Raw genomic sequence first — 13,910 nt, forward strand, 5'->3', positions numbered from 1 at the left:
CTCCAGACTATGGGATCCTATAGCCCACAGACTTGGGAGCTTGAGCCATTAGGATATATTTGGAAACCAACCAGCCTTTGACAAGAGGGAGAGGAAGGGGTGTTTCCGTGGCTGGGTGGCTCTCCATGCAATTGATACTAAAGTAAAGCAGAGCAAAATAAGAACAAAGACAAATTTCTATGTAATAGAGGTTGCAAGAGTTCTAGTTCCTACACCCTTCTCTCCAAATCCTTGTTAATGCTCTCGCTTGGTATGACTGCCTTTGAGGAGGTTGGAAGGTCTGGAAGCAATGGGGAGAGGCTAATTTAGTTAACTCTACCACTGTGGTCCAGGCAAAACTAATTCTTAACCTCAGTACTATAGACACTGTGGGCCAGATAAATCTTTGTTGTGGTGGCAGTCATATGTACTGCAGGATGGATCTATGCACTAGGTGCCCTTCTTCCTCCCTTTTCCCCCTGTTGTGTCAACACAGAATATCTTACGGCATGGCCACATATCCTCTGGGGCACAAAATCACCCCTACTGGAGAAACACTACTCAGGGTCCCACTCTTCTACTTGAGTGAGTTCAACACTGTTAGGGTATCCGTTAAGGATATTGTCTGCTATCCCATTCTGTGGGCCTACATTCTGGGGATCAGGATCAGGGTCTGCTTTGGTGCTCTTCTCAGTTGGCTAGAGATCAGAAATTTCACATTGGGAGTTTGGTGTTCACAGTGGAAAAGTACCAGATAGCTACTATGGCTTTAGGTCAGTTTTTAATTTTGCCCAGTTAATGCTAAATTATTCTTTCCTCCTAGGAAAAAAAAAAGAGCAAAAAACTGGCACTGTGGATGTTACCTGCTTACCAGTGTCTTAAAATCCTTTTAACTCCTCACGGCTCCAAGTCATCCTGTTCTGTAGCAAGACCTTAACTTTGCATGTCTCATATACAGTAAAGCACTAGAGTTATTTAAACCAGGGCTGTCAACTGGAACCAACTTAGAAACCCTAAAATCACAGTAAATAGTGCAAATTTGCTAACCTTTGTATATAAACATATAAAGTAATCATAATATTGTTTTCCTGAGTAGTAACCTAAAGTATATTTTCTCTCTTCCAAAATAAATGGATTGGGGATCCCTGGGTGGCTCAGCGGTTGAGTGCCTGCCTGCAGCCCAGGGTGTGATCCTGGAGTTCCAGGATGGAGTCCCACATTGGGCTCCCTACATGGAGCCTGTTTCCCCTTCTGCCTATGTCTCTGCATCTCTCTCTCTCTCATGAATAAATAAATAAAATCTTAAAATAATAATAAAAACTACCACGTTAACAAAAGTAACATTTTTATGAAAATTTTCCAATCAAAAAAAGTTTTTTAGATTTTTTTTTTTTTTTTTAAGATTTATTTATTTATGAGAGAGAGAGGCAGAGACACAGGCAGAGGGAGAAGCAGACTCCATGCAGGGAGCCCAACCTGGGACTCAATCCTGCGTCTCCAGGATCATGCCCTGGGCTGAAGGTGGCGCTAAACTGCTGAGCCACCCAGGCTGCCCCCAATCAAAATATTTAGTAAGAAGAATAACATTGCTTTAAAATTTTATGAATCTCTTTAATGTCTGGCTTAGTAGAAAGCTGGATTCTACACCTGCTTCTGCATTGTTATGAGGAAAATCTGGTGTCACACAGGCATGTAGTAAAAGGGAAGTACCTTCCTGTAGGGGCCTTGGACCCCAGGGTCCTCAGAACAAACTCTGAGAAGAGCTGGCCTAGGGATCAGCAGTCTAGTCCTATGGTAGTTCATTCTTGTAATCCAAGTGGTATCAGCTGGGGTCCTGTTACTCTTATCATCTGGTACTGAAATGTTGAGTATTTCTTTTCTTCACTCCTAAGACCTAAATTCTGCACACTAAAAAATGAGGCTTCATAAAAGCTCATTAGTTGAATTGAGGTTTAAAGTAACATGAGTTTATTGTACAGAGGTGCCCCAGAGGGGATCCTGGATTAGCGTGTTCCTGGTATCAACAGTATTCAGCTTCCTTAACAGGAGGCCTAACTGTGCTATTTTAGCATTTATAAAGCAACTTAATATGAACAATTGTAGATCATGAATCAGTTATTTATAAATGCTTTCTTGCTATTCATTAACACATTTAAAAACTGTCTGGCCTGCTCCTCACCTGTTTCTACCCCAGGAAGCAGCATTGCCATGCTTTGTAGATACCAGGAATAGCATTTCTTTAAAAACATTGACTACATTAGTTTTGTCACTGAACGAAATCGATTTTCCTCCCTAATTAACTAGAATTGGCTTGGTTTTACTGTAGTGTGATAACCAAGGCAGTCATACAAAGACTTGTGGGGAAGTCGTTTTTAACTTGTGCACTTCTGGTGTGATTCTGTTTTCTTTTTATAGGAAATGACTTGCAGTTGAGTGAGTCTGGCAGTGACAGTGATGACTAGAGTCGGATCTTTCGAAATCAGCTCCTCGTGCACAGATGTGCTGCTGGATCAGGCTGCACTCGCATGGAGCCCCTTGCTGAGAGGGACGCGCTATGGATCAGTGACTGTAGTAGGAGTTTGAGGCTCTGGAGGTCTCAGATATTCAAGTCTTTAACTTAGTGGTGATGGGTGATTTTCTCGTGTAATTTTCAAACAATCTCATGTTGCAAAGTAGAACTATGGAAGAACTAACAGAATTATTCTATTTGGTTAACACTATTCCTGAAAAACAGACCAATGTACCCTGGTCTAGGTTACTCAAAGGCCGTTATCTTTAGCAGACCAGTGATTCAGTTTTAAACCTCAGCAGCCACAGTTTGCCCCAGTGGTTTGCACCAGTGAAATGAAACCTGGTCTTTGAGGGGTAGGAGAGAGAGGGAAACCTCAAACTGCAGCACAGAAGTATGTTAAAACCACTTTAAACTGTTGAGACAAAGTGGTAAGGAAGTTTTGTCTGACCCAGTCTGATAAGCCTGTGTAGAAATGGACTTCAGGAGGGAGTCCTAGAGTGTCCTCCTGAGGGTACACTAGAGCTCTGCTAGCTCAAGCCCCTCATTTACAAATAAGGAAAAAGAAGCCCACGGCTGGCTTATGGTCGGTCTCCTACCCCCAGTCCAAGCTTTTCCTGCTGCTCCCTCCTTTAATCTCAGTGGTTGGAACCGGAGATTCTCATGCAAGACATTGATAGTTGTACATCAGAGCTTTTATTCGATTCCAAAAGACAAAAGTGTTGGGTACTTCTGGCTCAAATTCTGATCCAAAAAGTCCCTAAGTACATGAGTCTGGGTGAGCAGATTAAACCAGCAGCCACTGTGTTAACACCTGAGATTCAGTCAGATTGGGGCTTTTAGTTCCATGTAGATCCATGCTACATGTGCTTCACTCAGTGCATTTTAGTAGGGGGAGGTAGGAGTGGAAGAGCGGTATAGTGAAGGAATCTTTCTGAACAAAAGAATCAGCAGCAGGTTTTCAAAAACCAGAATCCAGATAGGAAGCAGTTCTGCAATATGAAATGAGCACATTCTTGGAGAAGGCATTTCTGTTCATGCTTTTGTACCACTGTTTGTGCCTGACTCCCAGAACGATTTGTATTTTTGATATACAACTAGAAGAAAGTCACAAGATTGCCTTTTTGCAGTGTGCATTTTCCAAATGAATGTTACAGGAAACTAGTCACTAGTAAATGTTCCATATTGAGTAAATGTGTGACAAATTGTCCCGTGATTAGTATGGATAGCCCATTTCTGTAATTTGAATGAATACAATTTGAATGTCCTAAGAAATTTCCATTTACTTTGGTTCAGTGGGTATCAAGAACGTTAAAAATGATTTTCCTTCCTTGGGTTCCTGCACCCAAAGATGGCCTCTGCTTCCCCAGCTAGCAGATGGAAGCCTCCTGGACCTGGAAAGGAATTAGAGGATTCATGGTGGGGGCTTTGGTGAGAGTTGCACCTTACAGAATCACCGGTTTGATGCACACAGTGGCTCCAGTGAACTGGAGATGCAGGCCTGGCGCCATTATCCAGTGGCACACTCACTCCCCCCACCAAGTATAGGTAATAGGGACACACTAGAACTCTGTGGTGGGTTCTCAGCCCATCCTGAGGTTTCCGTGGATTTAATGGTAGGTAGGAATTTATAATGAATTGGTAATTGTTTTATAATTCCTTGGTAATGACAGCTCAGGGAAGGTGAAGGTCTTGATTGGGAGACTTGACTTGTTACTGGATGTGGGAATTGTTTCACTGATCTTAACTTGCTCAAGCTGGGGCAGGTTCCAGGAACTTGAACTAAAAAAAAATCTATTTAAGCCTCTCTGTCCTTTTTTTTTTTTTTTTTTTCTCCTAAAGTCTTGATTTATACAGATAGAGCTGTGGTTTTTGGCATGTCGGGTCAAGATGTTTGTTTCTATAGGAAATGCTTGCATGTTGCACTGGGTTTGGTGAGTTGCGATCTGTGGGCTTCAGGCCTTTCCTCTGTCACCCATCCCATCTGACACTGCACGGTTGTCCTCTAGCCCACTTCCAGTTAGTTCTCTGCACAAAGCCTTCGGTGGTTCCCTCTCCCCACCCTCCACCTTTACCCACCAGAACAAGGAATCTTTTCTTTTCAGAAATCAAGAATTTGGCCTCATAGATTACTTCTCATGAGTAAGCTTGTACCAGCCTCCTTGGACTTGTTCTTTGTGCCTCTGTGCCTTCTCAGTCTCTCCCTCCCTTCTCCCCTGTCAGGCCTCAGGCCCGACACTCTATAGGTGCCATCTTCGTGGACTCTGTTTCAGCCCACTGGAGTGCTTTGTGTACGTACTGACCTTCCTCTTGCTTGAGCTCTGGTTGCTGTGAACTCCTTAAGAGCAGGGACTTGTCTGTCATTCTCATTGCTACTCCCTGGGGTGTCCACAGGAATAGACATTCAGATGCTTATAGCCTGGTGGGGAGGAGGCAGAGAAAACCAACCAGTGGAGTACAGAGGGTAGACATGGAGAAAACATTCCAAGCATTTGGAGACAGCTGAAAATGATCCGTGCTGATTTTCATGCTTTTGAAGTCTCTAACTGAATTGTTAAAATTGCCTTTTCTTCGTCCTCTATGACTACCATCCCGTGAGTCATTAGGTAAGGTATAAAGACTTAAATCCGAGGTACCCAAGAAGTCATGGCAAGCCACAATAAAGGTGTGATTTGGGGAAACTTAATACAAACTAGAGATTTGTGATGATGCCACTCATTAACTATTTTATTTCTATACCAGAATCATTTTTCTGTGTGTGGTATTAATATGTATGTGCTTCAGTGGTGGGAAAACTTGAAAATTCCAAAATCTTTGCTATCCTAATTGAGAGGCTGATTAAGTAGAGTGTGTGTGTGTGTGTGTGTGTGTGATGTATTTATTACATTATTTTGAAAGATAATAGTCTGTTATGTGGATGTATATTAGGTACAGCCAAATTGGATGTTTCCATTTGGCAAGGAAGGTAGGATTTCTGAAACTCAGGCCTTAACCAGTAGTTTGGAAGACAAGACCAATTGAAGCGTTATGAAATATGTGTTTTTGTCGCTTCTGTCCTATCTGTCTTGGGTTTATTGTCTTATTCTTTAATGACTTTTAAAATCTTGTGCCTAAAAGTTTATTTTGCATAATTATGAAGTAGATGTGCATGTTTACATTTATGTAAAATATTTGCTGTGTAAAGTTTTTTTGGTTTATTCTCTTAAAGATCACTATATTTAAGTAAAAAAAAAAAAGGTCAGCAATACACTTCATGTCTTGGTGGATTTTCTTTTGTTACCTAGAGATCAATGAAAAATGTAGGGTTCTATTAAGAATCCTTTATGCTTAAGCTTATTTAAATGGATTCCTTTTTAATTTGGTGTTTATGATCATTGGGATAAACACCCCAGTTTTAAAAGGTGTGAAGTTCAAAACTGAAGGTGGTCTTTAGTGAGCCACATGGCATCTGAGGCCATTACTTGGTCTGGAAAGCCAGCTTAGCTTTGAATCTGAAAACCATAGAGGGGTTAAACTGAATCCCTAGACATATCCTCATAGCCTAGTCTTTTAGCTCACCAGACTCCTTCCACCTATGGTGCCATGCCACTCATATATATATACACACATGTACACTCACTGGCTGGAAGTGACCCTGCTCCCTGCTCCCATTCCACATGCCTACATCAGTCTTGAGGTCTTGGCTCCAGATAGTTTATAAACTTCTAGGTGGGCAGTGACCATATTCCCTTTTTAATTCTCTGCTATCTTTCTCCTAATGGGTGCTCCATAGATCTGGACTGACTACAATTACACATTAAGAGAACTAGGCTAGGAGTCCTCTGCTGCTTATTCTGTAATTGGCTCCCATTTCTTCAGGGGGATATAGGAGTTAGATTTGAATGAGGACTCTGGGGACACTGCAGTGTACCTTCATCAGTTAAGGGAGTTTGATCCTCATTTAAGTATTGCCGCTACAATGATATGTAACAAAGCATCCCAGGGTTCAGTGGCTTAAAATAAACATTTATTTTGCTTACAAGTCTGGATTGGTGATTTAGACTGGGTGTTCCTGGACAGCCTGGTCTTGACTGGGCTCCATATGTCTTGACGGATTCAGCTGATCGAGGATGGCCTTGGCCAGCCTAGCATAGGCATATTGTCATGGCAAAGGCAAAGGTGCTAGAGTGAGAGACGAAACACCACTACCTCTGTCACAACTGCTAACATGTCACTGGCCAAAAGCAAGTCACAAGATCAAGTTCAGAATCAAGGGGTTGGGCAAATACATTGCATTTCACCAGCTGATGGGAGGAGTAGCAAAGTATGTTAGAAAGGTGTGGATACAGGGAGGTGTGAGAATTAGGGTGGTTGTTGCAGTCATTCTACAACCTGTATATACTCCACATCCCCATCATGGTTGAGAACACTGGGCCATACAATGACTTAAGTCCCCTCTCTTGCCTGGCTTTTCTCCTAGCCAGATAAATAAAAGTCCATGTAGGAGTTAAGGCCAACTTATATTCATGGATCCTGCAGAGGGCACCAAACACAAGCCAGCAGCTCCTCTGGACTTGGCGCTTTGCCCTGTCCAGAGTGGTTTGCTTCCTTTCTAACCTTTCTAACCTAAAGCACTGTTATCTATTGCTAAGTAACAAACTACCCTAAAACTTCGTGGCTTAAACAACAACCATTTTATCTCATGGAAGTGTTGGTTAGGATTTAGGATAGAGCTTGGCTGGGCGATTCTCCTTGGGGCTTCCCCTGAGGTCACTCAATGTTAACTTAGGTGGCAGACAAGCAGGACTGGAGAGTCTGAACTAGTTTCACTTACATCTCTGGCACCATGGTGGGGATGGCTGGAAGCAAGTTCGTTTGGATCCGTCAACCAGAACCCAACATGGCAGTCTCAAGGTATTTGGGCTTCTTTCATGATGGCTGCTCTCCCCTAGGATGAGTGTCCCAAGAAGCTGCTTGGCTGTAGATGATCTAGCCTGGGAAGTCACCCAGCATCACATCCACAGCATTCTATTGGTCCGTGCAATCAAAAGCCCACCTAGATTCAAAAGGAAAGGACAAAGACCCTACTTCCTTAATGGAAGAGTATTAAAAAAAAAACCCACTTACCCAAAGTCCTCCTGTCCCCCAGTGTATTTGGGCTACTACCGTTGTTCTCAGATGAGACATTTCCCCAGAAGTAGTGGCTCTTAAAATGTGGTCCCTGGTCCACAGCACCATCAGCATCCCCTGGGACCTTGTTAGAAATAGAAATTACCAAGTTCCACCCCAGACATGCTGAATTGGAAACTCGAAAGTGGGTCCCAGTAATGTTTTGACAAGCCCTTCAGGTCATCCTCATAAACTCTAAAGCTTTAAACTTGTGCCCCAAGAAGATAGTCTCCCATGATGAGCCTCAAATGATGACCCACTACTGTGAATGACTGCCTTCATTTTGCCATCCTAGGTAGGAGTTGGATTGAGAGTAACCTGGAGTGACACATGCAGTGGGATGTGATACTCCTTATGAGTTGGAACATCAAAACCCCAAATCTAGAGGTATCGAGGGGGTGGAAGGATGGCAAAACCAAAATAATCACAAATTCTCTTGAGGTACTAACATCTTGGCATTTTCCATGGGCCCCTTTTTCTTTCTGCAAAGGTAGTGGGGCAAAGGCAAACAAGGGCTGGGGAAATAGCCCATTTCTTCCTATAGTGAGTTGGTTTCTTGTTTCTTGTAGCGTTGTCTGACTCCAAAAGTCAGCTGTCTGGAGCTGAAAAGAACTTAGGTGAATCCCCAGAGAGGAAGGCCCTCTGATAAAGGCAGTGTGAGTTCTCTTCCTATTCCCCCTTTCTGTCTGCCTGCCCCCCCACCCCAATTATGTGAGGTGGGGAGTCCTCAATCCTTTACTCTTGTGTCATTTGCAACAAATGAGGATGGAAACCACACTCTTGGAGCCTCTGGGTCCATGGGTGGTGACTGTAGGTTATTGAAGTGTAACCGTCTCCTTGATGAATTGCCAAGATCCTTGATCTATGAGCTCACTGTTACCATACTAATGCAAGATCTGAGTTTCACTGAAATTGGTTCACTCCACTATAGGGGAGGGAAGGGGAGTGCGGAACAACTCAAGTAAAGCAGTGAATGGAGCATGGTTGGCCTATGAATTGAGGTTTGGAGATTCTTAAGCAATTTGACCTATGTGTCCTCCAGGCCCATATTAAAGTGATGGATGATCGGTGTATGTCCCATGATGCTTAGAAAATTTGTCCTACCATCTTCCCAAGCACTGCTTCCTAAGTACTAGTTACCAAGGTTGAGAACACGGTTCCTCTAAAGACCTTACTTTGCTCACAAGTTTGTCACTCAAATGGCTTTGAAGGTGGATAAAGACTTCTGGAGCCAAACCCCATCCCCACGCTTCCCTGGTTATGTTAGGAGCCTGGGGGCTGGCCTAGAGAAGCCTCGCCATAGTGTGGGTCATTGGGGATCAGCTGAGCAGAGCTTGGGCCTCTGTTACTGGTGAAAGGGTAAAAAAACTAGTCCAGGCTGAGAGAGGTAAAGTCAGCCCTGTACCATGTCATTCATCAGACTGTCAGGGCAGGCACTGATAATGCTGCAAAGTTAACAGGAAGCAATCTTTCTCTCAAGGTCAGCTCTACAGTATCATGATCACTCTTTGAATGACTCCTGCTTTCTTTTCAGTGACAGCCTCAGCTTTGCTTTATACTCCTGCCACCTGAACAAAAATCATGTCAACCTTTGTGACTAAAATCTTGGGCTGTCAAAACTTTGCAGTTTGCAATCCTATCATTAACAATGAAACTTTCCACCCTTGCCTGGAAGACCTGCGCTGCATGAGTCACTGACACAGAGAAGCAGTTTCAGTTTCTACCCTAGATTCAAAAATTCTGATAGGGATTTTCCAGCATGACAGTCCCTGCTTTTCTTAACTTTGCAGTTCTCCAAGGAATCGGGACCTGGGTCCACTTCCCAGTCCAGGCTTGACCTTGACCCCTGTTTTGCTTTGAGCCTGTTCCCACAATGCTGCTTTCATGTTCTGCCTACACTGCACCCCTCCCCAAGTCTGTCATAATCTTTTTCTTGGTTTGATGAGCTGTTCCATTATTCCTCTGGTGTTTGGTCTTCTTACTACACGACAGTGAACCTGATTTTGTTGGTCTACAAAATTTGTGTTGGTTCATCCCTGGTGGTATTTGTCAAACAGGCTAATGTGCTGCAGAGTTTGAGAACCCCTGCTCTTTTTCACTGTTTTATAGTAAAGGCTGTAATAAAGACTGTGGTCCAAACTGCTGTCAAAAGTGAACCCATGTAACCAGCCTCAAAGGGGGAAGAAAGAACCCCCAGGTCCCAAAGAGGTGAGTGATTCGGCCTAAGTCCTTAAATAATAATGACACAGATAAAACCCAACCCTCTGTAAAGAGTTTCTAGGTGTCAGAAATTTTAACCGTATCATCACTAAAATGCCAACACGCCCTGAAATAACCCAGTATAAAGATGAGAAAAACAGAAAAGTTAAGCAAATTATGCAGGAAAATTAAATAGGGAGTTAGTGACAGGCTCCAAACCCAAATACGTAAATCCTATCCTCTCCTTTTTTCACAAAAGCAAACTACACCACCTCTTTGATAACCTTTGGCTCCCTAGGAGAGTCAACTTCTTTCAAGGAGCTCTATCAGAATCAGCCAAGAGCTGTCTAGTTGTGAGGTATCTTTCCAGAGGTTTTCCCCAAGTGGTTCAGCACCTATTCCTGCCAAAAGGAAAAGCAAAACCAGAGACTGCCACGGTGATAGACACTGTGTGTACCCAGCACCCATTCACCTCATACCTGCTCCCCACTATATTGGCCAATAGCCAAGCCTTCCTTACACAGCTGATGTGCTTCTGGAGAATCCCTAGGGAGTGAACAAGGAGTAATCTTACACCTTTTGCCTCTGTGGGTTCAGGAACCCAGCTGTAATCCAATTAGTGGGCGGCATTCTGACAAGAATTGGTTCAGGAATGGGCATGTGACCCCAAATAGGCAATGAGGCTCAAGGTAAGACTTTTGGGGGGCTTCTGGAAAAAAACTTTCTTGAGAGCCACTGGAATAGATGTTATCTCTTCCTCTGGATATTATAGGGTCAGATGTAAGTCTGAAATTGCAATAGTCCGCTTGTGACACCCAAGGATCAAACTAACAGGAGATATGCAAGTAACGGAGAAGAGAGTCCGGGCAGAGAAATGGAGTGGAAGCCTTGCTTGAACCATGTCTGATCTCCACTCAACTGCTGGAATTTTTTAAGTTATATAAGCCAATAAATTCCACCCTGTAGTTTATATTATATTTAAGTTGGATTTTCTGCTACCTACCAACAAAAGTATCTAAACTGACATAGCCTTTTTTGGTGACTCTGCTGCAGCTCTAAAGACCCTGATATTCTCAGCCACTCTATGTGACAGTCTCAGGAGAAGCTGAGGATATCTATCTCCACTCCTAGGCATGTCCTGTCACTGCTGGAGGAGAGTCCCCACCCACAAGCTGTTAGAGCTGAAAGAAAATTCGGCCCTTGTGTACAGTTTCTTCTAGGTAAGGAGATGGAGTCTGTGAGAAGTGACAAACCAAGTATGAGCCCAGATGTCAGGACTCCCAGTTGAGGGCTCTGCCCTCCCTCTGTGGCACCTCAGCTCCCCACAGAAACAGCCAGTGCTCTCAAGAGACACTTGGTTACCTCTCCCATGGCCACCTGGCCTGCTTACAGGTGTCCCTGTTCCTGGACCAGGACCTGCTCCCTGGACCACAGCATTTAAGGGGAGGCCTGAGGGCAGCACGTGATGGAAGGAGCACTGGGTGTTCTAGGCACCTGATGAATCACTGACTTCTACCTCTGAAATAAATAATCTATGTTATTAATTGAATTTTTAAAAATCACAAATGCCACGGGGGGGGGGGGGATTGCTATTATTACATATATACTTCAAACATGTGGCTTTGAATCCTTTCATTTTCAGAGCCTTTCAGAAACCCCTTGCAATAGTCAGAGACAGGCCCTCACCTGTCTGATGATAATTGTGAGATCTGGTTACAAGAGCACAGGTGGAGGTTCACGTACCATATGTCTAGTATTTCATGTTAGAATCAAACTATTCCTAAATATGTCCTGTCTGCTTACTTGACAGTCACACTTTTTGTAAGACCTGGAAGGCTGGGTTTGCATTTGGAATATTTAGATGCCTCAAAGTTCTGTGGTGGCACAAGGAGAGCAAGGCCCCGTCCAAGTGAGAGAGGCTTCATGCCTATCTCTGTGGGAACCCCAGCCTGCATATCCAAGCCCCATCTACAACCCCTAAACACAGCTTGTCCCTGGCCACCCCTCATGCTTATAGGTGCGTACAGGTCAGGATGACAGATGTGTGTAGGAGGACCACTTGGATAGGAACTGTGGTCTCCTGGGTACCTGGATCATAGTCTGGGAGAGGGGTGCACAAGCTTCAGTGGGCACGTCACCTTGGCCTCATAGACTCCCTGCCCCGTGGGGAGGGACATAGCCAGGGGAAGGCCAGATTGGTGCCCTTCAAGACAAGGGACCCAGGACAGGGTCTTTCGTGGCAGGTCGAACCAAGGGCAGTGCTGGAGCTCCATCTTGTTCTAAACATGGTCCTAAAATAAGGCTGGAGTGGGACTGGGTTGGCAAGACCAGGCTTTGTAGCCTTAGGTAAGTCCCTCTAAATCTCTCAATATCAGTTTCCTCCCTTGTCCCTGAGGAGGTAGTACTGCTCCATGTTCTAGAACCCTCTGCAAAGCCTGGGAGACAGTAAATTCAGACCCCTCATTCCAAACGGTAATGCTGGGACACTGGCCCAAAACCCCCAGGGAAGAGAGAGCCACAGTGGGGAAACAAACTGCTTGTATTTCTTGATTTCCCATCTGGAGATCCCAGCATGAAGGTGTCACCCCACGGTGTGCAGAAGAGGCTGAGGGAACCAGGCTGACCAGCGTGCCCCACCTCTAAAGGCATCACCCTTGGGATGATCCCATCTACTACAGATCATTAGTGATGGCCCGCTGGGCCAGAAGCTCCTGTCTACTGAGTCCCCAGGACTCAGGCACATTAGATAGCTTTGTACAAAAGCCCAAAAGTATCCCTCTCTGGTAGCAATAGGCAAATTCCATTTGAGGTCTGCCATTTGGGTTTGGGGGAGACATACTTCCAAAACAAAGCTAAGCCCCACTCAGGAAAGATCGTGTTACAAGGCAGCTCAAAGGCCAAACTAATGACCCTGCAGAAACATGGGGGGCTCAGGGACACAGACATGAGGGCAAGGCTATGCACTACGGAGACACCAAGGGAAGGTCATAGGATGTGCGCAGGAAGCAGCAGGCAGCCTAGAGCTGGAGCCCAGGACAGAAATGGCCTCTGCCTGGAGCAAGTACTCAGTCATAGGGCCTCACATGGGGACATTTTCCTAAGGACTGAGAACACCAAAAGCCTACCCAGGTGTAGACTTCAGTAGTTTCCCTCTGGTAGTGAACCCCCTGAACAAGAAATGGACATAACGGGCATTCATAAGACAGAGGTTAAAGCTCAGAGAGCCATGAGATGGTGCTGAGGATGGTGAAACCACAAGAGCTACCCCTTTGGGGGAACACTGAGAAGCAGAAGGTCACTGCTTTGCTATTGTTCACATGCTGAGCACCCCAGCTGGGCCTCCACCTTCTCCAGGGGCAGAGCACCGTTTCACAGGACTTTTTCACAGTTGGGTCTCTTCTTGGGGAAACTGCATCCATATGAGGCTATGCTGGGCTGTAGACAGTTGAGGGGTTCCTCAGTAGGTCCAGAGCTGGGAGCCACTCCAAGAGAACAGGCCCACTTCCCTGCTTTGTGTTTCACAAGCCTGGGGAGATCTGATGGCCGGCTGCCCTGGGTGAGAATGCCCACATTTCTGGAGGTCAGAGGAACAGAGAGGCCTGTACACCAGATGCCCCAAGTGTGATGAGAACATATTCAAAAAACCCTGCAGGTCTTAGTGGGGCTAACAGTTCTAAGCCAAGTCAATGGTCTGAGTCAGTAACATTCCAGAAGAGAAAGGGCACTGAAGGTTGGCTATTTGGCCAGATGGTAGCAAGGGGGAACAGTTCCCAGGCTGGGCACATGGAAGGTTCTCCGGGACTTTGGATTAAGACAGGATGCAGTAGTCCTAAATTCTTCCAGTCGACTGAGTCAAAAGCATGTCTTAACAGCAGGAGTTTGTCCTTGTTTTTGTCATATGAAGGTGGTAGAAACTGGACCAGGATGGCGCAAAGTCAATTTGATGACAGTGGAGAAGCTGTTGCCAAATATATAGGATGCAGCCCACCTCCTCCTCATGTGAAGTAGCGGCAGGACGTGGAGTCGATGTAGCAGTACGGGGTGCACTGCAGGTCTCCATATGACCTGAGGGGGC

General features: G+C 44.9%; 2 protein-coding genes across 15 annotated transcripts in view; one reads left to right on the plus strand and one right to left on the minus strand.

The window, feature by feature from the left end:
- EAF1 (ELL associated factor 1) overlaps nucleotides 1-5,737 on the plus strand; it is a 14,340-nt gene extending 8,603 nt beyond the window's left edge. For both annotated transcript variants that reach the window (XM_072792849.1, XM_072792850.1), the window contains exon 6: nucleotides 2,395-5,737. In XM_072792849.1, the coding sequence (XP_072648950.1) occupies nucleotides 2,395-2,441 (47 nt within the window). In that variant the 3' untranslated portion in view covers nucleotides 2,442-5,737. The remainder of the gene's footprint in view (nucleotides 1-2,394) is intronic.
- A 735-nt stretch (nucleotides 5,738-6,472) lies between these two features.
- LOC140614043 (2-hydroxyacyl-CoA lyase 1) overlaps nucleotides 6,473-13,910 on the minus strand; it is a 118,619-nt gene continuing 111,181 nt past the window's right edge. For 12 of the 13 annotated variants that reach the window (XR_012014939.1, XR_012014940.1, XM_072792821.1 and 9 more), the window contains one exon: nucleotides 6,473-13,900. Coding sequence is in view for 10 of the 13 variants with exons in the window: in XM_072792821.1 (XP_072648922.1) it covers nucleotides 13,831-13,900 (70 nt within the window). In the remaining 3 variants the exon portion in view is untranslated. The remainder of the gene's footprint in view (nucleotides 13,901-13,910) is intronic. The other variant, XR_012014938.1, reaches the window with a different exon arrangement.

This window comes from Canis lupus, chromosome 22 (genome assembly GCF_048164855.1).
Source record: "Canis lupus baileyi chromosome 22, mCanLup2.hap1, whole genome shotgun sequence".
NCBI lineage: Eukaryota > Metazoa > Chordata > Mammalia > Carnivora > Canidae > Canis > Canis lupus.